General features: G+C 42.0%; 1 protein-coding gene and 1 long non-coding RNA gene across 7 annotated transcripts; one reads left to right on the forward strand and one right to left on the reverse strand.

Annotated features, from left to right (window-relative positions):
- Window positions 1–510: 510 nt before the first annotated feature.
- Window positions 511–22,328, reverse strand: LOC310673911 (stonin-1-like). Of its 4 annotated transcripts, XR_014509254.1 has the most exons (6): window positions 21,980–22,172; window positions 20,229–21,034; window positions 9,399–11,358; window positions 3,262–3,464; window positions 1,927–2,326; window positions 511–944 (listed from the first exon to the last, which is right to left on the reverse strand). XR_014509254.1 is itself a non-coding variant. In XM_083432732.1 (5 exons), exons 3-5 carry the CDS (start codon window positions 11,305–11,307, stop codon window positions 2,252–2,254), a joined length of 2,187 nt encoding a protein of 728 aa, XP_083288858.1. In that variant the 5' UTR covers window positions 11,308–11,358; window positions 20,229–21,034; window positions 21,980–22,328; the 3' UTR covers window positions 511–2,251. The 4 variants fall into 4 exon arrangements, 2 of the variants coding, with proteins under 2 accessions (XP_083288858.1, XP_083288857.1); XR_014509253.1 differs by lacking the exon at window positions 20,229–21,034 and having other exon boundaries at window positions 21,980–22,328; XM_083432732.1 differs by having other exon boundaries at window positions 511–2,326; window positions 21,980–22,328.
- On the forward strand, window positions 22,240–27,815 carry LOC310673987. Of its 3 annotated transcripts, none has more exons than XR_014509282.1 (4): window positions 22,240–22,357; window positions 25,231–25,321; window positions 25,860–25,931; window positions 27,596–27,815. It is a non-coding gene; the product is annotated as an uncharacterized lncRNA (long non-coding RNA). The 3 variants fall into 3 exon arrangements; XR_014509283.1 differs by lacking the exon at window positions 22,240–22,357 and adding an exon at window positions 24,256–24,596; XR_014509284.1 differs by lacking the exon at window positions 22,240–22,357 and adding an exon at window positions 24,263–24,601.

Here is a 27,815-nt window from a genome sequence, read left to right on the forward strand (position 1 = left end):
AAGGGTTATGTTTTTCTATACCAGACTACAACAGAATCCTGTTGGAATAAATGAGGTTTGAGCTATCAGATGAGCTTCAAAATGACAGCCTAAATGTGAAAGGCAAATTGGCTAGTATTTGAGCCTCAATATGACCTAAAGCAAGAACCAACATTTTTCCTCCTCTGAGACCAAAAAAACCCCCATCCATCCTTCTAACAAACAGCATATACCAGAGCTATTATCACCTAAAGGCTCTTTTGACATTTCAAGACAATTTACTAGTAAAATGAGATTAGAGAAGCTGTTGTATCTTCAAAATTAACTGTTGGGACAAAGCTACATAGAGAATTGAGACTGTAACTTAATATCCACTTCCATTGAACTGGAATTATAATATAAACTATGTTTTCCCAGATTAATAAAACTCAATTTATTCTAAATCATTTTCCCTTTGGGGCGAATTAGCTGAAGTGTTAAGGTCCATATTTAATATCTGCAGCAGGGACAAAATATTAAAGTGAGATGAAGTATGCTATTACAGCTTTATTCCAAAAAGACTTACACACAGCAAAGATATCATCTAGAGCAATCGCAATAAAGCAGAAATTCATCAAGACAGATTAAAACAGAGACAGACACTTCTCTGGCTTCTAGAGTATACAAGAAAGGCCTCAAAAAGCAAAGGACAAAGATGATGTCTCCCATAAGGGGACAATTAGAACTGTCCTACAAGCTTAAAAGTCAGCATCTAAAAGGTTAAGGTGATTGTCAAAGCATTTACAGTTTCATATTTCCTTCAGACTTAGAAGTCTTCTGTGGCACACCCCTTAAGCAAACTCTAGCTCAGCTGGCAACGCAAAGGAACATCTCGCTTTCCACGTTCTTCTGGAGTCTCCTGGACCTTATAGCTTCTTTGACTAGCAATTCAGGACATGCTTTTGTTCCAGATCTAACATCTGTTCCTGTTGGAGATCCAAAATAATTCATAATAGTTGGCAATGTGTTAAAAATAACTCTGCTCTGTCCAAGATCCTGAAATGAAAACTTTGCCTCATCCTTTCAGGTCAAGAATTTTTATTACCCACAATGCCTCCCCCCCCCCATGAGCCCAGGCAGAGTCCCCTTCCAAAGAACGAAAGGAAAAAACTTCCATTTACAGATTCAAACAGGAGAGGCCAAAAGAGCAGCACTTATTAGCTATTTGAAACATGGTATGTCTTCCTGTGTGGAAGAATGTATGCAATAGATTTCAAAGAAATGCTGAAAGCAATGAATTAAATTCCTGACAGGAACTATTCTGAAAAGCCAGTGTAGATTTGGGATTAAAAAGTAACATTTTCCATACATATATTCCTCTGTACAGGAATAATATAGTGGAATCATCCAAAAAGATCCCATTTATGAGCCACTGAAACTCTTATCTGCTCTGCCAAATGACACCCCTTTTCAATATACTTTAGGCTTGCATTATTTACCAATACTGGGAAGAGCAAGACATATGATTACATTCACAAAGTACCTACAAATATATATACAGTATATCCACAACTTATGCATGTTTAACTTGTTTACATTCAGTTATGTGTTCATGGCAAAAAATAAAAAATAAATAAAAACGGAGTGGAAAGGTGGGGTTCCAGGAATCAGCCTGGACAACTCAGTTGGTTAGAGCATGGTGCTGATAATCCCAATGTTGCAGGTTTGATCCCTGTATGGGACAGCTGCTTATTCCTGTACTGCAGGAGGATGGACTGGATGATCCTTGGGGTCCCTTCCAACTCTATGATTCTATTAAATATGACTTTGGCAATCCCACCCGACACTGAACCCCATGTGTTTGGACTGTACACAATTTTGGCTTTAGGTGCAATCCCCGGAATATAACCCCCACATAAGTTGCAGGCTAACTGTAATACATAACTTAATTTGAAATTTATAATTTACCTTTCTGGACCACGGCAAAATATATATTTGATGTTAAGTCTAAATGCTTCATATCCAACTGCCTTACAAGAGTTCATATCAAGTGCCACTAATTTTCAAGATACTGTGAATTGACTTTGTGTGCTTTAGCTTTTTAAAGGATAACATTGGTCAGTAAGCTAAAAGTTAGGAGCACAAACTTCCAATGGTATCTGGTCTTTCAACATGACAAACTGCAGAGAATATGCTGTAGTCCACTGCCTTGCGAATTCATTTGGAGGCAATATATAAAGCACTTTTCCCCACAGTCCTAGCAGCACACCAGACTCTTCAGTTCGATTCCTCACTACTGCATTTGACAACTGCCACATTTATTGGAGTCTTCACCATCAAGCCTTATCCATTTCTTCTCAATTTCAACCTGTAATATAAAAGCAAAAAGGTTGTATTCTTTTTACAAAGCAGTAACATTACTGAAGCTCTTGACACTATACCCAGTGAGCCAATAGCTAGCATTCTAATCCTATTAAAAATTAGATGACAATAATGAACCAGGACTTGTGTAACCAGCAATCACCTGCTAGTGTAGAAGCCATGTTTGTTTATAGCATAAGAACACAAGAAATCCTGCAGCACTTTGTTGCAAATTAAAAGTTGCAGAGTGCATGAGGTTTATCAAAATCTACCTCATCAGATACATACCCCAAGTAGAAAACAAAATATAAGAACAAGAGGAAAAGTAAATACTATTATAAAATTACTGATTAAACTTACATCCTACCCTCTGTCCTAGGACCCCAGGTTACAATGCTATAAATATAAAACAATCAAAACTGAAGCAGAAATTTAAAAACTAACAACATAATAGGTAAAACATATATCAATTTTCTGCAGTGCAGGTATCAATCTTCAGTAAACAGAATCCTACTCTGAGTTTGAGTTGAAAGCTAACCCTACACATTTTCAGTTTTAAACTGCTTTTTCACTAGCTAAGTCTGTACAGTGTGAAACTATATTTCAGTTTCCTTACCCCCCTGTCCCAAAATAGGTTTATCTTTGCATTTTACTGCAGTCCCTCAAAGCTGCCATACTACAACAGAACTGAAAACTTAAGTTCCTACAGGCTTAGCGTCTCTAGGATTCAGTTCTTGAGCTATAGGTTTTTACAAGATATACCCTACTGACAGTTAGCTCGTGGCCCAGAATGCCTTTATTGTGCCTTCATGACCATTTTAGCTGATGCTTTAATAAATAAATGGGTGATACCAAGCTTTTCCTTGCATAGCTGCCTGACTTGCTTTGTTGCCTTGATGCTCCAACAGGCTAAAGAACAAAACAAGAGGACAAGAAGATTACCTGGCAGTTGTAACATGCTTTACGTATCACATGTTTCTGGGGTTGGATGTCACTCTCGATGCCCAATGATTTAACTTCAGTTCCGGAAGCGCATGCATCAGGCACAACAAACTGCACTGTGGCAAAGGGATACCAGTCAGAGGGGATTTCCTGATCCGATCCAAGTTCTAGCTTGTAAGACAAACTGTGCGGATGATCTGGACCTTGAAAAAAGGACGGAGGGAATGTCACAGGAATTTTAGCCAAGACAAGTAGCTGAGAGAACAATCAAGTTACTGGAGGTTTTTGCTAAGCTGTGATTAAGTAGAGCAACCCAATGAAAGAGGAAAGTAGCTCAGCAGGTCACAAGCACCACCAATGCCTGGTTTAAAAAAAGGAGCATTTGCTCCCATTCAAAGCTGCTCTTTGTATCTCGGAAGGCTAGAAACACTTTTATAATTCACCATCACAAACAGCTCAATATTACACGAAATTATTCACCATTTCAAGTATACTCCATCAGCAGTAATCCCCAGCAAACACCTTCATTCTAACACATAGTCCAGATGGGCTTTTGCCCCTTGATTTCCCCATCTGCAAGTTACTGTCGGAGCGTAGTCACTTGTACACCAATGTACCAATATGGTTTGACAATATGTTTGTCAATATGCCTTGTCAATATGGTTGATAAAGAAACAGAAGCTCAAGTTCAGGCACAGAACAGTTATACTTTATAGGTTGAATAGACCCATTTACCGTAAATTAAGGGAGCTAATTTAGCCAAGGACATTAATTTGAATGGGTCTACTCTGAGTATGACTAGCATTGGCTACAACCTTAAGGCATCACCTTTCTCAGTGGCAACTATTTAGAAAACTACATTTATTAAATCCCACAGATTCTATTTATTTTGTGAATGCCTCTATAGCAAAAAGCTCCTTGCAGAAGCAAGCAAGAAAAAAATTAAGGCAATTACACTAAGTCAGCAACTTATGCGAGAGTTATGTTCCAGAAATCACGCCTAAAGCCAAAATCACGTCAAAACATATTGGGTTCAATGGTGGGTGGGATTGCCAAAATCTTTTTTCCCTGGACACCCGCCCTCTTTCCACTTTTTTTTTCTCTGCCAAGTGCGCAAATCTTAATTTGCACAAGTTAAATGCGCATAAGCTGCGGGCTTATTGTACTCCATTAATGTGCAAACTTTGTTCATCTAAGAGCAACCCAAAAAACTTCACTGAGAGCTGTTTAAACCACCAAGAGGTTTTACTCATCACAAAGCTTTGCCAATGTATGAAAATGTTGGCCAGGATGCCTGAAGATCTTAGGCTTAATATTAATGATACAGGATTTGACATCATCAAACAACAAGCGCTTCTACAATAAGCCTCTAGCAAAGATTCAGTGGAGATGCTCGTGATTCAACTGAATCTGATGGAATTTACTTTAGAATGCATCTTAAGTATATGGATAATCATTAAAATTCCATAATGGGTATGTTAATATATGCAGTGAAGTATGTCTTTGGTATCAGAAAGAGGAAGTAAACTGGGAATTTTATCTTCAGTGAAGGATATAGTACACACAAACATGTGTACTTCAACCTAAACTGATCCTTTCTGAAATAAAAAGCAGCTTCAAAGTAGAAGCAATCTAGCATAAGAATCTGATGGCAAGTGTGGGGAGGAGTTAGCCTCTCTCTTCCTGTCTCTGCATCCTCTCCCACAAACATCAACCAAGGAGATTTTAATGGAGGCATCTGCATACAATGTTTCACCCAATTTTTAAACACTATTTATATTTATCCAGCACTTGATTTAGCCAAGTAATCAGGGCATCTTTTCTAATCAGGCAGAAAAGGAAAGATTTCTAATACAAAAACAGCAGGAGGCAGGCGCCAGCTTAGAAGTAGTATTCCCTCTCCTCTCTTACACAGTAGGGACTGACTTAAAATGTTGAAATTCATACATATGCCATCTAAAAAAACAAAAAGTATGCAGAAAAATGTTTCTCACTCAAAATGCTAATGTATGCATATTTAATTATTCTAGTACTGTAATGCATAGAGTCAATCAACTAACATTTTAAGGAGGCAACAGCCCTGTTTTTTATGAACATAACACTTCACAATCTCTTATTACTACTTTATACAGTAGTTCACTGTTCCCACTTCAAAGACACTCTCCCAGCCTCAGATCTTTTCATTTGCAATAGGAGGGAAATGCAACAGCACAGTAAGAAGGAGGGGGATATAGGGGAATAACATTTAGGAAATTGCCCCTATAAATGCCAGGTAATGTTATGTAAGCAGAGTGTCCAACTGTTCAGGCAACCATTGGAGTTCCATGGATTGTTACCTAATAATCATAACTGATATGGAATAATAAACCAACCAACTAGAAATCCCATAAAATAAACACTCAAGAGCTCAATTTGGCATTCCACATTGACCACTCACAGCATGTATTAGACCAGGGGTGGGATTTTTACTCTTAATTTTGTTTGCTTATGTTCTCTATTATATCAAATCCTTTAACAATTTACTATAAACTTGAAAAGAAGAACAGTGAGGCCATGCTGCCAAGAAAGCATTTCCTGGAACAAGGCAGACATATTACCAGCAGTTATTGGAAAATCCAATGTGAAAATAATCTAGGAACTAGACCCCATGTGATTTCATTTTAAATGATTAAGAAAGATTGTGGTTAAGGGATCATTGTTTCAATTTGGATTTGAAGTCACATTTCTCCCATAGTTTTGAGTTAAAGTCACATTTCTGCCATATTTACATCCTATCAACAATGACCTTGCTTTAGAAAGCTATTAGCAAGCTGTCATTCTTTTCCTCATGCAAAGCTGTATTTGTTTTGGATCTCATTGGATCTCACTCATTTTCATTACTATAGATTCCAGACTGAACCCAGGGACTTGAAGACCTTGCTTGCAGACTCAATTTTCCTTTTGTCAAATTGGGGGAAATGTGTCACATAGGAGGATGCTAAAAGACTCCATGCCTCCATAAACACATACATTCATTGTGTAAGCTAAACATTTGAAGAGGGCTATGACACGACAACAGCATAGCAATGTTGGCTGTGGCCTCTCAAAAACTGCAAATGTCTTGGTATCTATGCTGTACTGTAGTCTGGAAACATGCATATGAGCTAGGCCTTATCTTATTTCCCTCGCTGGGCATTATGTTTGACCTTTAGATAAGCAGACTTCACTTTCATAATTGATTACAATTGTTTCAAATTTAAAATCTTTTTCAATGCAGGGGAAATCCATTATTTATCTATCGCTAGCAACTCTTCCAAGTAACACTTTCACTTAACTTTGCTCTCATGCAATTTTAAAATCTACCCCACTACAGTGACAAAGGGAAACTTAGTCCTTGTATTAGTTAAACAGTTGTTTTAAAGTTATGATATTTTCATCTGTCTCATCCCCAGCATATTTAAAGATGCACAAATATACCTACATACATTCCTGGGAGAGATGAATCATCCTAATCACCAAAGGACACTAAGTGTCTGATACTTCATGCATAATGTTTCTTTCCTCCAGAGAGCTAGCAAGTATGTATGTATGTGTGCGCCACCACATACAAAGTGGGTTTAAATCATATACCCCGGTGTATTTCTGAAATCAGATTGTTACAATAGCCAATGTACCTTTCACCTGACGGTTTCAGTTCCTTTATTTTGATACAAACTCAAGTTACTATGATTTATACCTTTATACTCTGAAAGGCTTGCCTACTGCAATATACAACATATAGGGCTGCACTCTATTATTATGTTACTGAAGAATGTGACAGCCAACTCCCTAATGACTCTCAATGACTGGCTGGCTGGCAACCAAATGGAGCCATTCTATGCAGGCTTTTCCCATAGCCAAGGACCTGACTGTCATATGAACAGGCCTTCATAGCAGTATTTTTTAAATCATAATTATAGAAGAGTATTTTAAATTATTACTAAAGCCACATCATTTTAAAAGTTATTTTTGTATGTTGAAAACACAAACCAACAGGACCATATATAATCTCAAACTGCTCCACACCTTCAATTTCAACTAAGACTGAAATACAGAACTTACTGCTGAGCAGGCATATACAGGATTATATCCTGTATCCTGTATTATATTAGATCACTTCCCCTATCACTGGGGGAAAGGTGATAGCATACTTGGCCATGATAAAAAGCTTGAGTGCTTGTGCTACACTAGATATTTATATAATGAAATATTAGTAGAACAGAAGTGTAACTGGAGGCCGTCTCTTGTCACTGTGGATATTCCAGCACTATCATAGACTGAATGCATTAGCTAGTCCACCAGCATAGCACTAGAGGATATTTCTTTCCAAAGTAGATCTAGTACGTCAGCTGCAATGGACTTAACAGAACTCAAGAATCTCAAGAAAAGGCTGGCAGTACAGCCATCTAACTGTTACAATACTGCTCTCTTTTGGTTGATAGAGGCTATGTCAGTAGATAGAGAGAAAAAGGACGACATTCTTTACAATGTGCACTCCAGACCACATATTTCCAAAATTCAGAACCAGGAATACCACAGAAAGTTCTATTTTGCATAAATATATCTCTTATTCTACCATGTTGTTCCTGTAGAAAGCTCAGACCAGAGACAAACACTGATTAGACATACTTAAGCAGTGTGTCTCTGGTCTGAGCTTTCTAAAGGAACAACATGGAAGAATAAGAGATGCCAACAGAACTAATTATTCCAATTCATTTACAGTGGCAGTGGTACCTTGGTTGTCAAACGGCTTGGCTTCTGAACAAATCAGCTCCCGAACGCCGCAAACCCAGAAGTGAGTGTTCCGGTTTGCGAACATTTTTCGGAAGCTGAATGTCCAATGCGCCTTGCGCAGCTTCTGATTGAGTGCAGGAAGCTCCTGCAGCCAATCAGAAGCTGTGCCTTGGTTTTTGAGTGGTTCCGGGAGTCAAACGGACTCCTGGAACAGATTAGGTTTGACAACCAAGGTACCACTGTACTGGAAGAATTCATACTACAAAGTGAGGTGTGGGGTTTCACTGCCATGTGTTGAACTTTAGCTCTTTCGGTTAACTATGCTGCATGATTATGCTTTTACTTAGCAAACATAATGCAACAGCTCGCAGAATACTTTTTTTTAAAACATATGCCATTTATAGTGTGCGGTACACACAAATTATTATGCAACATGAAAGTAAAAAAGGCTGTTGTATGTTTCCATGTGTACCTCCTTCTTATCATTTTATGGAGGTCTCTATTTTTAAATTTCTCAGTAAGTTGCAATATTTCTAAAAACAGCAATTAGACAAGCTATTATTACTCTCATTTTTGCTTTTAATGATCATACATATTTTACATTCTGTAACTTTTTATATTTGTTGTCTGTGGACCATAAGTAAATTATATTCTTATATCACCTTCAAAGTAATGCAAAAGATCAGTCGTAGAATGACTTCTATGCATTGCCATTTCCAAGGACAACAGAATTTCTTCCTGCAATCTAACATGAAATTCTTTTTTTTTTTACTTTTTGCATACTTTTGAAGATGCAGAGATGCACTTCATACCTGGAAAGGTGATATCAAATTTATATGGATGTCCAAGATAGAAAGACACCAGTTCCAGAACAATTTATAAATTCTTACCCCTACACACTTCCTTTTCCAACATTGTAGTACACGCAGTGAATTTACAGAAGTTAATTGTAGCTGCCTAGGGAGAGGGAGTTTGATTCCTGGATCTAATAAAGTAAAATCCCAGAATATGAATGAAACAAAATAAACACTTTCAAATATGAAGGTGCCAAGACTTTTTAAACGGAATGTGAAAAGCAGGCCTAATTATCACTTGGCTTGAATCAAGCATCTATCAAAGCTGCTTTGTTAGGTTGGTGTGGTTAAAATATTCAGATTTCTAAAGCACAGGAATGTGTGCTATATCAAGGGTATATTTCTTTTTCCCAGCTCAATAGCACACACAATTCACCATCTGCAGCCTTCATGCCATACATTTTAATCAACTGGCCAGTAAAATCTCTGGAGTCGTCATATTGTTAACCCACTATGAGAAAATGCAATTCCCTTTCAGCACAGCTTTATACCATTTTTTATAAAAAATCTTTATATAAAACAAATATTTACTTGAGTTTTTATCTGGAAGTCTGTCAATCTTCCACACAATAGCTCTATAGGCACTTTCATATTTGGCTGTTCCAATTGAGACCTGTATTACAGGATCAGATTCAATCTCAGTTAAAGAGCCAAGGCATGTTCTTCTGTTCATTTTTGCTTTCAGAGACTTCTGTCTTTGGAGGTTCATGGTCCAAAGAGTTTTAATCCACTGTGAGGGAATAGGAAAGTGTACCATAATACTTTCACAGGGTTTCATGGAATTTGAATGCACTGAAGTCAGAGCAGAAGAGGACATGTTTATGAAAGCTTGCAGTTCAACATAAGCTCCTTGTACTACCACCATGGCCTTGACAGAAAATGGAAGATCAGCTCCATTATACCATGTCCTGAAACGCATCAGTTCTAACCTACAGCCTTCTGTAGGTGTAAATTTAATTATCCTTGACTGCTCAAATTCTTGTTTTTTCACACATTGATGGAAGTGATAGTCAATGATTTCAATCCATTTTTTCGCATCCTTTTCAAAGTAGTGCTCATCTTTCCTCTGAAGCTCCAGATCATTCAGCGTCAAAAAGCACTCAGAGTTTCCATTCACAAAACTCAAGCAATAAATATGGGTGATGACAGCACTTTCAACTAGCTTCCCTTCTGCTTTAGTGATCCTCCCTGTAAAGTTGTCCACTATCTCCAGGATCATTTCCTGTTCTTCATAGTGTTTTTTTGGTTTTGAAATAACAGGAAGCTTCATTAACTCTTCCTCCACTATCACCAGGAAGTCAGTGAAGTCATTGTAATCAGTCGTTCCCAGCTTTAGCATCTGTTCTATCTCTGGTTCATGAACCACTTCAGCTTTGGGATGATACTTCTTTCTCTCCACATAAGACACATGCTCAATTTTCACAGTATGGATTTTCCCAGAGATACTGCAGTTCTCTAGCTTGGGTTCTGAAAGTTTACAAGATGGCTGCAGCTGAAATTCTTTGAAAGGTTTCTCAAGGCCCTTTTCATAATACATTTGTAGGATTCCTCCAGGTAAGACCTTAAGGTATATAGGCCCCCACTGCCTTGATGACATCATATTCTTCTTTTCGGGAATCCTCAACATGAAAGGCCAGCCATCTTTTCTTTGGCTACTGAAGAGGCTGTGTGGAAGAAACGAAGAAAAGCCATCTCCCGTATACATGTATGGCATGGCTGTCAGACTCCTTTCATTATCTGAAGTATTAGTTTGCAAGTGCTCAAGCCTCTCACAAATATAGTGGAATGATCCCTGATTGAGACTTTTCTGATCAGGGAAACTGTCCTTTTCACTGGAAGAGCCACTATCCTTTTGAAGGTTTGCATCCTTTTTGTGCACATTGATGGATGTATCTGGTGAATCTTCTGACCAAAATGGACTAGCAAAAGCACAGTCATTCTGAACGTATTGGAAGAATGTTTGTGATTCCAGGGAATCTTCTGATTTCTTTGCACTTTCCTGTTGAGCGGCATTTGCACCATCCAATGGCTCTGAGACTGAACATTCTGAGTGATGCTGAGCCTGAGAGGTACCAGTCAGTTTTTGAGAAGATGTCCCACCCACTGGCAGAATAGTAATGTTTGATGACAACTCTGGAATAGGATAAAGGTGCTGAATTCCAGATTTTGAAAATAAAGGGCTGACAGAATAATCTTTAGTGGGTGTACATAGTGGAGAATTGCTAGGAGGTCCAGGGCTAAAGTAATAGTCAACTACAGGAGAGGAGAGAGGAGTATTGCTGGAAGATGGAGATTGGCTCAAGGAATCAGGCATTTTAGGCAGATGGAGTTTAAGCCCGTTTGCTTTACAGGCATTATGACTTCCCCCTGCTTTCTGAGGAGAATGGAATAGGGGTTCATCTTCAAATGTAACCCAATTTGCAGGATTCGTTGTAAACATCTTGTTGAAACAAGTTGGAGATACACAGCTGAACTCTCACTTGCAAATCATCTGTTTAAAAAGAGAAAATGAAATGTGTAAGAAAATGAGTACTATTTTTCTAAGAGCATATCCCCATGACAAACTTAGACCAGTTTCAAGCCTTCGAGGAATCCTTGAAATTATGATTGTGAGTGAACTGGAGAACCTCCAAACCACAGCACTCTCCCAGAACTGTAACTCCCAGGGTTTTATGGCTAGAATAGTGAAGCTGGTTTTAAATGAACATAATAGATATTTTCATCAGCCCTAGACATCTTATACCTTGGAGCCTAGTGGTTCTTAACGAATGGCAAAGATGACAAATCCAAAAGGGAGAGGCCAATTCTGAATAGCCAAAAAAATTGTGGGGACTCACCTTATACAAATATGGACATGCAATATATTTCTACTTTATTTGCAGTAATTTACCATAATGCAGGGTAGGGACAAAAAAAGAAAGGCATTTTCTCTACCCCGGATTGCCTATATTGACAAGCTTGTATTATCAGTGGCTACAAAAAGCAAAGGATACAAGGCAAGAGCTTATTTTGATAGGCACACAAAGAAAACATATTTGTCTTCAATATTTGTATCCTAGTGCCTGCGGGCACTTCCAAACAGCTTGCTTATAGAGTAGAGGATTCATTATTGTATTGCATAAAGTTTGCAGAGAGCTTAGACAATGACAGCTATTCACTGAGCATTCATTCCAATTTATTTGTGGGGAGGTTAGACGATGCTGAGTCAAGAAATCTTTATCACACACTTTTAAGTGCATTTTCCTTATCACCAAAAGGCCATGGCAGGGGAATAGATTTGTTTTGCAAGACTGCCAAATCAACTTTCATTGTACAACCTGAATTTACTGGTAAGTGCGTGCATACACCCACACTGATATTACCGTATTTTTCGCCCTATAGGACGCACCGTCCCATAAGACGCACCTAGTTTTTTGGGGGGGAAATAAAGGAAAAAAATTATTTCCCCCCCAGGCGCGGGGTTGGGGAAGCCCGAGCTTCCTCCGACCCCAGCCCCCAAACAGGCAGCTCTCTGCAAGCCGTGGGAGCCCAGTGCTGGCTCCCGCTGCTAGCGGAGAGGTCCGCGAAGCCTGGGCGCCCTGAGCTCAGCGCGCGCAGGCTTCGGCATGCAGGCACCTCTCCGCCAGCAGCGGGAGCGTTCCCGCTGCTAGCGGAGAGGTCCGCGAAGCCTGGGCGCGCTGAGCTCAGCGCGCGCAGGCTTCGGCATGCAGGCACCTCTCCGCCAGCAGCGGGAGCGTTCCCGCTGCTAGCGGAGAGGTCCGCGAAGCCTGGGCGCGCTGAGCTCAGCGCGCGCAGGCTTCGGCATGCAGGCACCTCTCCGCCAGCAGCGGGAGCGTTCCCGCTGCTAGCGGAGAGGTCCGCGAAGCCTGGGCGCGCTGAGCTCAGCGCGCGCAGGCTTCGGCATGCAGGCACCTCTCCGCCAGCAGCGGGAGCGTTCCCGCTGCTAGCGGAGAGGTCCGCGAAGCCTGGGCGCGCTGAGCTCAGCGCGCGCAGGCTTCGGCATGCAGGCACCCCTCCGCCAGCAGCGGGAGCGCTCCCGCTGCTGGCGGAGAGGTCCGCGATGCCTGCATTCGCCCCATAAGACGCACCCAGATTTCCCCTTCATTTTTGGAGGGGAAAAAGTGCGTCTTATAGGGCGAAAAATACGGTATATGAAAAGCCCAAGAAGCCTTAATTTCGTAATCATATGCTTCAATCAGGAACTCGTTCGTAATTACAATTCTGTTTCCTCTGCTAATGCAGTTTTGAGACAACACTTAATTTGGTCCCTCTTCATCAGGGTTATAAAGGCAATTATTCCCAAAACATTTTTTTTACAAAATGCAATATACTAAAGAAGCATGGTAATAATATAAAATATTTGTTTAGTAAAGGGCTTGAGGATTATATACAATATAGTGTAGTCCCAATTATTTTAGTGTAATGCTCAAGAACAAATGGTTTGAATTCCTTTTTGGAATTCTAGTTTTTGCAAGTTGCCAAGTATTTAATGCTCCAGCCAATAAACACAATAAGATAGACTTTTTCCAGATGAAATTCTTCTCTGTGGTGTCTATTCCTATGCCTCTCAACAGAATTACAGTTATCACTTATTACTTTGCCAGCATCACCCAGGGTGCTGTGGGATTGGGTGGGGGGGGAGAGCAAGAGCCACTGGGAGGCTTAACTGCCTTTGTTTGGGTCCATGAAGCGTTTGAGTGATGTTGGAAGTAAGCAGAGAGGGGAATTCTTGACCACCAACTTAAGGAGACTGGGCCAGCTGATCCTGAAGAAAGTGTCCCCAGATAAAAACTTGTGGCAGGACTCTGATTTGCAGTTTGGGACAGAGGGTGAAGTGGACTGGCCCAGGGACAGCAAGAAGAAGAGATGAAGGAGATCATCCGAGGCACTTTCTTTATTCCTCTTAACAGCCCATCACCTCATCTGGAAGCTAGCTTCGCTATTCCAAGAATAGAAGTGGGCCAGGCATACAGCCTAACCCGCCCCACTCCAAAAAAAACCACCTCTATTATTTGTCTGTTAATATATGTGTGATTTCCCCCCCTGTTTTACAAAAGCCGTTTCCTGTTGCCCTTCTGGAAAAGAATCTTGCATATGTTTGCAGTTTAGGTATTACAGACAGTACAGATGTACTAATACATATCAAAGCAGAACCCTGCATTAAATTTCTGATGTCAAGGTTTTGCACACGTGCTCTGTCATATTAATTAAATGTATCAGTTTTTCTTCCTTCTGATTTCATGAAAAATGTTAAGTTCCACAAGAGTCATGAACACCTTTCTCTTTACTTGCTGCATTAGAATGGCATTCTGCTTCGCCATGAAGTTAACAGTTCTGGAGAAAAATGGAGCCAGTCTTAAAGAAACACAAGCACAGCTGCAGCTTCTAATTCTTCCAATTCCTGAGCTCTTTATCACTAACAGGCCTGCCACAGAATAATTAAATATTAAAGCACAATTTGCGGCTGGACAAAGGAGCATGGAGATCAGGTGTGCCAGTGAGCAAAGAAGCAGTGAGCAATGAGGCAGGTGGGGGGCATGAAGATTGGGCATGTGGCTGGGCAAAGGAGCATGGCGATTGGACATGTGGTAAGTCAGGCACGCACACACAGAGAGAGAAGAGGGCAAGGGAGGAAAGAGGCTGAATGACACAGGGCAATGTGATGGGTCTTATTTTTACTTTGTGGCATCTGGGAGGGAAGTCAGCGATTCAGCATCAACAGTGGCTTCATGAAACTGTGCTTTCTGCCAGCTGCTTCCAGGCAAAGGCATGTTGCACACACACACATAGTGTGATTCACGATGTATTGCCAGGTCAATTATTTTATATGGTTAGCATGATGTGGTCTAGAAACCAGTATTAAACAATTTATCAGTATATTGTTCAGCCCTACTGCCCATCAGGCAATAGCTTTTCCCATCTGCCTTGTCTCACCCTCCAGCCCTAGGAACCTTCAGAATGGAGCTGCTGCCATGGGCATTATGTGTATTTGTATTTTAATGAACTGAATAAAATAGAAGATTATGAGTCATGGGGATGGGGAGTGTGTATATACGAGTTCAACATTGCTTAATTTACTTTTTGGCTGCTATTTTGTTAATGTTGTTAATATTGTTTTATAAATTATGAATGCTGTAGTACTTTATGAATTCTATGACTTTTATTGTAATTGTGCTGTTTATCTTTTTTTTTAGTTGTTTTGTTAATGGTGTTTTATAGATGATTTCATTATTTTATATTATTTACGTTGCATTTGGGATGTTCTCTTATGTTATTGTTACTAAGCCACTTTTCAATTCATTTGAATGAAAAGTGGCATAGAAATATAATAAATCAAATTGAATATGGTCTGGTCTGGTCTCAGAGATAGCTGCTAGGCATGTGGGCTCAAGCTCATCTTTAATCACCAATCTGATTCAGAGCAAGGGACGCTGGTGGCGCTGTGGTCTAAACCACAGAGCCTAGGGCTTGCCGATCAGAAGGTCGGCAGTTCGAATCCCTGCGACGGGGTGAGCTCCCGTTGCTCAGTCCCTGCTCCTGCCAACCTAGCAGTTCAAAAGCACATCAAAGTGCAAGTAGATAAATAGGTACCGCTCCGGCAGAAAGGTAAATGGCGTTTCCGAGCGCTGCTCTGGTTCATCAGAAGCAGCTTAGTCATGCTGGCCACATGACCCGGAAGCTGTACGCCGGCTCCCTCGGCCAGTAAAGCGAGATGAGTGCCGCAACCCCAGAGTCATCCACGACTGGACTTAACGGTCAGGGGTCCCTTTACCTTTATGATTCAGAGCATAAAGCACTGAAACAAGACCTAGTACACCTGAGTAAAATGCAGTGGGGAGGAGACATCTGCATGCACACAGCTTGAGTGAACATCAAGTTTGAATTCAAGCAGCTCTTCCCTATGCAGATTTGAAGATTATACCCTTTGAATAGTAAGCACTGAACATGACAGTTAAAATGTTTCAAGGAAACGAAAAGATGCATGCATAAATCCGAAGTTTCTCGGAAGTGTTGACCTATGTAAATGCAGCAGAAAGATGTCACTGACCCTCCCATGTATGTGTAAAGCACTAATACGCATGCAGATTATAATCCAAAAACACACAAAGCTAAATTTATCAGGTGTTTGTATGGTGTGTTCACTCAGCAATTTGCATCATGTTCCCAATCTGACCAGTTAGAGGTAAGAGTATATCACTTTATTGCTTTTCAAGCAGGATAGAGTGTCAAGACAACAATCCTACAATTTCTGGTGTACAACACTTTAATATTCCTCCCTACACTGTTCCTTTAGGGTTTCTGACAAAGATCCAAACTGGATGATCCTTAGGACTGAACCCTGTTCCTCCTACATGCAAAAGTGTTATCATCCCTTTAAAACCAATCTGCTAAGTTTGAACTGCTTAAAAACCTCAAAGCAATGCAACTGTCTCGAGTTATTAACCGAGAAAAGTCAGGAAGTTCATATGTGTGTGTTAAGTAAGGACAAAATGCCAGTCTTAACTTGGAATTTCCTGCTAGTTTGATTTACATTCCAAATATTGCTTAAGTTCAACTTCTGGCTATGCCTCACCATGCCTGATGAGCTATTTTTATCCTCTTCCCTAACCACAACTATTTATACCAAAGAGTAATACTCTCTTTTCCATCAAAACATATAAAGCAGAAAAACACTTCTAGAAGTTTTGTGAAATAAAAATCATGGTCGAACATCTCACACACTTTGTACCCCTCAAGTTATAAACATTTTAAGATTCACAAATACTGTATGCCTTCTAGTTTAGGCGGCTTTAAAAAAAAGTTTAACAGCATCATGATTTTTCAGATAAAGGAGTGTTTCATCTGAGTATAAGGGAAAATCCACAAGTATACAGAAGCAATGGAAACTTATGTCTCTTTGTGTATACTGCATAAAGTGGATGGGCAGCACAGTCAGGTGTGTATTATTATTATTATTATTATTATTATTATTATTATTATTATTAAAAATGGGCACAGGATTCAGCATCACAGGCACCAAACAAGATGCAATGCAGGCAAGTTAGATCTCCCACTTTTTTTTAAAGTTGCAGCCATAGAAACCACCAATTCAGAAAGGGTCCAGGGTGGGTAGATTAAGCATTTCTCACACATACAGAAAGCATCCTCCTTGAAGCTACTATTTGCTGTGTAGGTAGAATATTGAATATCCTGTTGAACATGACTTTGATGGCCGCAGGCTGTGAAGCAGTTTATGAATTTGTAAAATAAACTGAAAATAATTATGCTTTCCCACAAAGAACAAACAACTGGAGGCGGGGCACAATTTAAAGTAGGCATTTCCTATTGGAATAGGAACTGGAATTTGCAACTAGTTTTGCCAAAGGCTTTCCAACCCCTTCCCACAATTCTCAGAAGCAGACCATAGTATACAAAAGTTAAAATATATAGGCACATCAGCTTGATTTGTGTAACAGTGTAACATAATTCCATTTTTTTTTTTGGTGCACAGTTCAGGTTACCTTTGTATAGACTTTTGATTGATTGATTTAGTACAAAGTTCAGACAACCCTGGCTAATAGGACCAAAAAAATAAGAATGATTGGAATGCAACTGCCTTTCACAATAAAGGAACTTGGCTGTCAGCTTGTCTGAAATCTAAAGTGAGTTTAAATCAGAGTAGCTGAGATGGCTTTCAGTTGATAGCAAAGTAGTGTCAGTGAAGACCAGCTTGATATGAGGAAATTCTACGTTTGTGCAAATTATATTGGTAGAAACTGGAAGAGTTAATGTCTGAACACTTCTTGGCTCCTTCATGCAGCCTTGCACACAAAGTATTGGTTAGTAAAGTATACTTCCAAGATATGGTGGGTTGGCAAGACCTTTTATTCACCACAGATAGGCTGAAGGCAAGGCTCCTACCAACAATGAAAACAAAGGGGAATAAGGATAACAACTAGTAGTTTGTATAAGCCCAGTACTAAAGCTAGCTTTGAAAAACAGCTAACTTGCAACTAAGTAGGAATGCTGGTCAGCAAGCAATTTAGTACAGTCATTCTTCCCAGCCCTTATGACTGTATTTTAACCACCATGAATACTGGTTGGCAACAGAAAATGCTGACAACTTCAAGCACAGCCACTAACACAAGTAAGCCTCCCATAAAACCTATCCTTTCTAAAGCAGCAGAACAGAAATTAATAATTTTGTAATTAAGGAATGAGTATTTAAAAAACCTAGCCACGTGATCCAATACCCTCAAGTGTGTTAGTGGAAAGCTGATGTTCCAAAACCTCTCCATTTCTTAGCATTTTGTACAGCCAAATGCTCCCTCCTGCCACTGTGAAGGCTTTTCAGACAAAATTTTCCACTCCCGTTGACCACAGCAAGCTCTGGGGCTCTGCGCCAGCTGAAAATTAAAACCCAAGATTTGTAGCTTGGCAATCAGAAACTAATGTTACCACAAAGTTGTTTGCTCTGAGGTTGACTATATTGGCACTGTTTTGCAATGAAGCTAACGTCATTTTAAAGCTTCTGTACAACAATATATAACAAACCTAAATGGTGACTGTAAGCATAGGATGTAATAAACTCAGCACAGACTAGTGGTGAACAAATCTGTATTTGGAGCACAGGGTTCAAACACCTGCCAAACTCCAATTAGGCACGTTTCTTGGCCTGAGTCTTGTCTGTAAAACAAGATAAAATGATTTATTTGTTACCAGCTATGGTGGCATCAAACATCCCTGCACTTTTGGAACATTACCTCTAACCTCCCTTCTGCCTCTTTTGATGAAAGATTGTGCTAATCGTTTTGGTTAGCTAATGGCAACTAGCTGCCCTACCTGAACCTCTGTTTTATCAGGCATGCCCCTAGTTAAAGACACTTAAATCTTGCGCCAGTTGTGGGCAACCTATAATATATTGGCTAACATGTAGACAAGTTTGTATATGGTTGATCCCAACTTGGGTAGAGAATTGCTCTACATATACTTAACATGTCTTCCATCCTATAAAAAGTGTTTATGAATTGCTATACGTATTAGATGTTATTACTGTACAAAGTTTAATATATATAATAACTCAAACAGAAGCATGTCAACACATACACAAACACTCAGGTGCACTGTTTCACTTTCAAAAATACTGAAACAGAGAAAACACATTTTCCTGAGCTAGCACCCAGCAAAAAGTCAAAGAATGCAGTGTTATCGCACAACCAGGGGTAGCTATTACCTCCAAAATTTGGACTGTTATATGCCCCATATATGCTAGAAAGCCACTCCCACAATGCTTTCCCTTAACTCTGCTCCACCCCGATTTTCCATGTACATTGTATACCTCTGAATACCAGTTGTGGATGCTGCCCTCATGTTATGTTTGTAAGTATCCCAGAGATATCTGATGAGCCAGTACTGGAAACTGGAGTACAGAACCAGATAAAATCAAGCGGCTTGCCCAAGACAACACACTGTGAGCAGAGCAAAGTTGGAATCTGAAGCACAAGCCAGGTTCCCAAAACAATTTCTTTGCCAATTAGCCTTCTCCCAAAACATTTCACCTTTTGATTCTCCCAAAAGACCATTTGTTTCCAATATTAATTTCCCAATATATTTCATCCCACTTTCCACCCCTATTTGTTCCCACTCCCCACACCCCACCCTGAGAGAAAAATAATAATCCATCACTACCAAAACAAAATACATCTGCTCACTTGCTTCACCTAGTTAAAGGAAAACAAAGGAGAAAATACAAGATAAAGAACTTGCATCATTCTCAAATCATTAGCCAACCATCAGGGAGGAAAACAAAGTCTTGTGGCACCTTAAAATTTTCAGCTATGCTGCAACCGGCTAACATGGCTACAAATATTTAGGGACAAGCAATTCTGGTACTGTATCGATGTATTCACATGGCAACTTCAAACATTTTTACCCTTTTCAAAGTAGCAGATTCAGCACACAAAGTAACTACAATTGCCTATAAAAGAGAAAGGAAGCCTAGAAGAAAGTCAGTGTTTGGCCCTGAAGGAGAAGACAGGCTGAATCTTTGGATTTTGAGAAAGTGACCCCACAGATTTAATACTTGAAGATTGCTATTTACAAACCTTTCACAAACAAGTTATTAAAGGTAAAAAGCACTCACTGCAGAGCTGCAGAGTTTGGAATGCAAGTATTTCTACTGTGTAGAAAAAGGACAAACTTTCTATATCATTACTCTTTTAAATAACCATAACCCTCCAAATGAAGTGCATCCCTACAATTTCACTCTCAAGGTCATCCAACACATTTTAGCCACTGCCATTTCACCCTAATCAGGCACCTGCAGGGCTAATTTTTCCGTTGCTTGCAAAGCATGCTTATAGAAGATAAATAAATACTCACAATCACAAACACAGATTATAGCCTCCTATTCACCTCTGGATCAAAGCACTGGAGTGGAGAGCCATCATTTTGACATTCTTTAAACCATTTAGTTGTCAGGACAACACTAGGCAAAATAACTTATACAGTGGTACCTCGGGTTACATACGCTTCAGGTTACATATGCTTCAGGTTACAGACTCCGCTAACCCAGAAATAGTGCTTCAGGTTAAGAACTTTGCTTCAGGATGAGAAGAGAAATCGGGCTCCGGCGGTGCAGCAGCAGCGGGAGGCCCCGTTAGCTAAAGTGGTGCTTCAGGTTAAGAACAGTTTCAGGTTAAGAACGGACCTCCGGAACGAATTAAGTACTTAACCCGTGGTACCACTGTACTAACCAGCTTTGTCCACACCCTTGGTGGGTAAAGATAAGGATATAAATAGCTTCTAGCCACTGCAAGAACAGGAAAAAGTGATGGCAGTTGTTCCAGTCCAGTTAGTGAGGGGGACAGAGGATGGGGTGACTTGTAATGTCAAATAGCAAAGAAAGGCTTGAAATAAAAGCAGCATCCAACAGCTATGGAGAAAATGGAATTAATAGAGTTAGAAAGGACTGTGGAGGTCATCTAATCCAACCCGTTGCTTAGTAAAGGAACTGCAGCGCAGTATGCAGAAATAGCATCCCTGACAGATGGGTGTGCTCAAATACATCTAGTGAAGGAAGGCAGTCTTTTCCAGTGTTGAATATCTCTTATTGTTAGGCTGTTTCTTCTAATGTTTAGCCACAATCTGCTTTCTTGAACTTTCCACACCTTGGTTCTGGTCTTGCCCTTTGGAGCCACAGAGATTATTAATGGGAAGAATAGTTTTTTTCGCCCCCCCCCCCAAAGAAAAGGTATATATTGTATGTGGTCTATCCAGCTCAACCAAAGTGTATGCTTGCACAAACACAAACTCTGAAACGAGGGGCAACTTTAAATTTAACAAGCAGGCTTTGAAACGAAGGAGATGCGGTAAAACCACCAGCATAGAACTACTCTTGCAGGACCAGAGCTGCTTCCCTAAAATCGGAAGGGAACAGCCGAAGTCCTGTGCACTTTTACTTGGAAGTAAATTTCACAATGTCCCATAAAGGGCTCGGTCTCGCATATAAGCGAACCGAGAATTACAACAGAATCAAAAAGAGCGTCTCTGGGGGGGGGGGCGCCTTAAAAGCACTAAACGTGGCATAAAGCTTTGGCGGACCGAATCAGATGCGCGAAGTGTTGTTGCAGTTATCCTTTTCTGCGGGGGGGGGGGGGGGATGTAAACACTGAGGTGAAATGCAAAACGTTCGCCTGCGGCAATTTCAGTAAAACGCGCGTGCCTTGCTGGCAATGGCAATAAACGAAGTGGTGTCCCCCCCCTCCTTCTCCCCCTGGAGAGAGAAGCGGGGGGGGGGGTCTTCCACGAATTTCCCCCAATAGTTACCCTCGGGGTAGGGATTTGAAGCAGATGCCCACACGGTCCACAGCCCCCACCCCCCAACCAGCAGAAACTTCAGGAGGACCCCCCACCCCCGACCCCATTGGAAGTCCGAGCAGCCATATAAATTGGGGGGTGGGGGTTCCTGTGAGACAGTTAAGCCCAGACCTAATCGCACCATTATAACCCCCCCACCCCACCCCACCCCGCAAGCAGGGGCTGCACCAGTTGCCTCACCCTCCCCTCCCTCACACCCGTCCCCTCGGACGCCCCTCTTTCCGAAGGGAGAAGCGCCCACCCGCCATCCTTACCGGCGCGGGCGCCTCTCAGAGCTCCGACGAGCGCACTGAGGGGACGCAGCAGGGAGAGAATGAAGACGGCAGACTCTACCCGGGGGAAGGCTGGCCGGGACCCAAACCCCAGCCTCGCCTGGCGCGGAGCCGAGCAGAGTCGCCGCCCGCTCCCTCCTTCTCTCCTCAAAACTTCAGGACGGGAGGCCCCGCCCCCTCCTCCCCCTCCCGCCCGGCCCTCGCGCTCCTTTTTTAACTGTCAAAAGCCACCAGCGCGCGACGAGAAGGGGAATGCGCATGCGCACCCAACGTCGACCGACAGAGAGAAAGAGCGCTTTTCAGCTCCCTGACGAGGTGCATCTAAGGAACTGGAGTGAGGCGGGAGCGGGAGCAGGATGGGTAAGCTCCGCCTACTCGTCTGGCCAGCTCGAGCCATCTGGGCGCAGGCGCAGTCACTCCCTAGGATTTGTTTTTGTTTGATGGGAGTGGTGAGGATTTTGGCGCCTTTTGGAAGGGCCTGAGGCGAAAAGCACCTCTATGCTTGGGGGGGGGGCGGGGGTTAGGAAGTAGGGACTTCTCAAGCAGGGCCTGGCCACCATGAGGCAAGGCAACGTGAGGTTGGGGCCTAAGGCGGCAGGATCCACAGGGACAGCGGAGCCCCCATGTGGACCTTGTTAACGGAGAAATCTGAGGGCTCCCTTGGACAAAAAACAAGGACACAAGCCAGGAATACCAGACCAAAACAGCAGCCAGTAGGCTTGGTTTTTATTGAAGACAGGACTCCCACCTGGCACAAGCTGGAACAAGATGGAAGCCCCGAACAAAAGAACCCCCAAACTTTTATTAGCTGCTAATCCCCATGTTAAAGCTAAAGGGACCCCTGACCATTAGGTCCAGTTGTGACCAACTCTGGGGTTGCGGTGCTCATCTCGCTTTATTGGCCGAGGGAGCTGGCATACAGCTTCCGGGTCATGTGGCCAGCATGACTAAGCCGCTTCTGGCGAACCAGAGCAGCACACGGAAACGCCGTTTACCTTCCCGCCGGAGCGGTACCTATTTATCTACTTGCACTTTGACGTGCTTTCAAACTGCTAGGTTGGCAGGAGCAGGGACCGAGCAACGGGAGCTCACTCCATCGTGGGGATTCGAACCGCCAACCTTCTGATTGGCACTTCTGATCCGCATTTTGTTCCTTTGTCATTTGATGTGGGAGAAACATTCAGATGTGGCATGCCACATGTATACCCATCCACGCAGAAGGTCCCAGTTTCAACCCCTGGCAACTGCAGGTAAGGCTGGGAGAGGCCCCTGCATGAAACTCTGGACAGCTGCCTTTTGAAACTCTGGACAGCTGCCTTTGCCATTCAGTGTAGACCATACCAGACTAGATGGGCCAATGGGTCGATCGGTGCAAAGCAGCTTCCTGTGTTCCTGTGAAGACTTGCTGCTTTCCTCCCTCCTTGTGAAGTTCCTGATCAATTGAATACCTGCCTGTCAGTGGGGTTATTCCCAGGCATTGCAATTCAAATGCTGAAGAAGGGAAACTTCTGTGGTGCCTTAAAGCAGGGGAAGGCAACCTAAGGCCCGTGGGCCGGATGCAGCCTAATTGCCTTCTCAATCCAGCCCGCGGACAGTCCGGGAATCAGCATGTTTTTACATGAGTAGAATGTGTCCTTTTATTTAAAATGCATCTCTGGGTTATTTGTGGGGCATAGGAATTCGTTCATTTCCCCCCTCCCCAACATATAGTCCGGCCCACCACATGGTCTGAGGGACAGTGGACTGGCCCCCTGCTGAAAAAGGTTGCTGACCCCTGCCTTAAAGGTTTAACAAATCTATCATGACATGAGTCTGCATAGGTTACAGTCCATTGGGGGCAGGTTGTAAACAGCGGGGTCAGAGGGAACCCAAATTACACAAGAGGGCCAGGGAGCCTATGAGCAAAATTCAGTGACCCAGTTCCACTTCCTCAGCTGGATTAGTCTTCCTCATCTGGCATGTCACACACACAATCAGCTGGACTATTTCCTAAGCAAAAAAATGCATCTTTATACTGGCTCCCTTTCCATTCCCTTCAAGATTCAAATCCTTTTGCAGGCATGCACAGGATTGGTTAGAAATGAGCACCATCAAGTTCAGTGGGCCACATTCCCTTGTAAGGAGGCACAGGATTGCAGCCCAGGTTTTCATTTATTAAAGCTGAACAGATTTACAACTAATTTATTTTGCTGTATTAGCAACTTTAAATTGTATCTGACCAGCTGAATTATGTTGCTTTACAAGAAATGAACAAGTGTTACCACAAGGAGCCATAAAGAAACAGCTCCATGCTTTCAAAGCTCTTTGGCCATTGATGCTGCAGGATTGGCCCCACTGTTAGGTAGGGTGAGATGGCTGTCTCAGGCAGCAGATCTTAGAATTCTAGAGCTGCAAGGGATCCTCTGGATCATCTAGTCCAATCCCCTGCAATGCAAGAATATGCAGCTGTCCCATACAGGGATCGAAATGGAGGCAGGGGAGTGAAGGCATGTTGTTGGGAAGACAGGGCTGTGTGTACGATGCATAGCTTGCCCTGCACCCGCTAAGCTAACCTGCTGCCCTCAAATGTGGAGGATTCAGTCCTGTTGCCATTGTTGAAGTAAGGTCAGTCTGGCTACTTTCGGTACATGCAATTGGGAGGGGACTCCCTCTTGTCCGTCACCTCAGGCAGCAAAATGCCTGCAGCTGGTTTGATAGCACATATAAAGCAGAAAGCAGTGAGGATTTGTGCAACGAATCTATTTTTTCCTCCCACTGCTGTTTAGCATTGCCCTCAAAGGTCAAGTCTTTCATAGGTACAAGATAATAATGGAGTTCTCTTATGTGCCACCTCCCACCCTCACCCATTGCAGAGATTCTTTCAAACAATTACTCCTTGTTCTGAAACTTAAAACAAACAGAGAATGGGGCTGCTGAATTTAAAACCTGCAGGGCCATTAATCTGCCTTTACAACGTAATCTTGTTTCATTTCCTGTCCTTTCTCCAGTTTACATTAAAGCGCTGAAGCATCAAATCACTTACGGCTTTGCAGATTTACGCATGTCTTTGGGGCAAAAGTGCAGTTCTTATTAAGCCCCTGAATGCAACTCTTTTTTCCCTTTTCCAGTGTTCCACTACCACCCTCCCACATACAAATGCTCACACTGTTTTTCAAGCTATCTGTGCTTAAGGAGGGCAAATGTGACAGTGGCTGTACCATAAAGGATAACTAAGCTGTACCCTTTCTTGATAGGGACACGCTGATCAGCATTTTGAATCAACGTATTTTGAACTGGAAAACTACTGGAAGATCCTGCCACTGATTCACTGCTGCAGGAGTCAAAGTATGTACAAAGGTCTCTTTTCCCCACTTATTTCCCCAGAGTAAACAGCAACAGAGGTCACACACATAGCTTTTCACTGCCTACGCACTGGCTCAGAGAATATTTGGAAGGGGGGGGGGAGTCTATATCTGCCACTGAGTAAATTGGTGCAGATTGTTTAATATTACTTTAATCTTGCTGAAGAAAGCAATAGACTTGACTCCTGCTCCTTCCAATCTCCCTCCTCCGCCTGCTCCTTCCTCCCGCCACCAATATGATCTAACAGTTCCATTCAGTATTAACTGAACCAAGATTTATCATAAAAGAAGTTTCATATAAATTTTCTTTTCTATTTTGACTATCTCAAAAATGTTGGAGAATTCCAACCCCTCCAAAGAATATTCAGTGAATCCCACCACCTCCTAACTTTACCACCTGCAAATAAGTTCTATTTGATTTTATACGGGAAGCAGCACTGAGGGAGGGGTTATTTAATTTACTCACCCTAAAGCTTCTATGAGACACATACAGCATCTGGTTCAAGATTACATTCTTTCAGAGGTCTACAAGAGAAACTGATGCTCACACCATTGATGTCAGCATAAATAACTTGACTACTGTGATCTCAGAAGTAAGACAACTTCATGTGTGTATGCTAACAGATCTACCAACGTGTCTATACATACACAAGAATTTAGGGACAATTATGGGACGTGGGGGGGCTCTGTGGGTTAAACCACAGAGCCTAGGACTTGCCGATCAGAAGGTCAGCGGTTTGAATCCCCACGATGGAGTGAGCTCCTGTTGCTCGGTCCCTGTTCCTGCCAACCTAGCAGTTCGAAAGCACATCAAAGTGCAAGTAGAGAAATAGGTACTGCTCCGGTGCGAAGGTAAACAGCGTTTCCGTGTGCTGCTCTGGTTTGCCAGAAGTGGCTTAGTCATGCTGGCCACATGACCCGGAAGCTGTATGCCGGCTCCCTTGGCCAATAAAGTGAGATGAGCACCGCAACCCCAGAGTGGGTCACGACTGGACCTAATGGTCAGGGGTCCCTTTACCTTATACTACAGAAATGGGAAAGATAGAAATATGAAGGAGACATGATATGCAAATAATTACCCTCCTTGAAAGAGATAATAAAGAGTAGTAGTCTCCTGAGTTTTACCATGATTTGCGAGTGCCCAGTTGTGACTGAATTCAGAGTTTCTGACAGCAATTTAAACTGCAAATTGCAGCAGTTTAACAAGCAGATCGGGGTTTCCCAAACTTGGGTCTCCAGCTGTTTTTGGGCTACAATTTCCATCATCCCTAGCTAGCAGGACCAATGGTCAGCAATGAGGGGAATTGTAAGGAAACTCTGAATTAGATAAAATAAGCATGAAATTTTCTCTACTCCTGAAAGGATGCCCTCAATAGACACTGATGAGGTCAGTAAGTCGGCCATCATGCCTGTCCAACTTGCCTGCTTCAAAACCTCATAATAAAGTTAAGAAAACAGAAAAAGCTTTCATGTTGAGATACCACTGGCTTGTTATTCCCACCAGGATCCTGAGTAATCCAAAGAAAACAGCATATATGGTTGAGAGGCAGGGAGAGGAGGCAAGCTTAAGAGATCTAGATAGGCCAGAGCACTAGTGTTAGCTCTAACAAAAAGGGTGAGCTCATTAAAGATAGAAGTAAACAGAAGTGACAACAATTTGTGTTACACTGATTTTAACGTTGTGTTTTAAATTGCTATGTCCCACCCCCTGGGATCTTATGGTGAAAGCTGGGTAATACATCAAATTATTAATAATAATACAAAAGACACAGGTAGAGAGCTGTCACCAGGCATTGCAGTGCAACTTTCTTGCTGTGGTGTATCAGGGAGGTTACAAGGGATCTCTAATCAATAAAAACTCACAACCAGGTGACTGAGGTAACCCTTGTGTGGAAAAGTGAAGATATTACTTAAGCCAGACATGGCCAAACTTGGCCCTCCAGTTGTCTTGGGACTACAATTCCCATCATCCCTGACCACTGTTCCTGTTAGCTAGGGATGATGGTAGTTGTAGTCCCAAAACAGCTGGAGGGCCAAGTTTGGCCATGCCTGGCTTAAGCAATGCAAATCTAGACTAAATCCAGTTATTGGTGGAGACTTTTCTTTCTCACAGTTAATTAATTGCTGGATGGAGGTATATGTATGCATTCAATATGGTACTGGTTCCAGGGACTAATGAGGCTTGTACCTGCATTGTGGGCAACTGCTGCAGGAGATTCTATTTAAAACAGTGCTGTTTCCTCTAATTCCACTGCAGTGACACCATGCTCTTTTGGTCAGAGCCAAGCCAAAACAAACACAGAGTTCCAGAGCATATACAGAGTTCCAGCTGAGCTGAGTGTACTGTCAATATGTCTGGTAGTCAAAGTATTTGTGGGCTTAGGGAACCTAGTGACTGCCCTTACAAGCTTCTCTTCTAAACCAGTAAAGTGAATGGACTGTACATTCGGTCAATAAACCCTGCTGGGAAAAGATAA

Source organism: Podarcis tiliguerta (genome assembly GCF_965153285.1).
Source record: "Podarcis tiliguerta genome assembly, chromosome: 3".
Taxonomy (NCBI): Eukaryota; Metazoa; Chordata; class Lepidosauria; order Squamata; family Lacertidae; genus Podarcis; species Podarcis tiliguerta.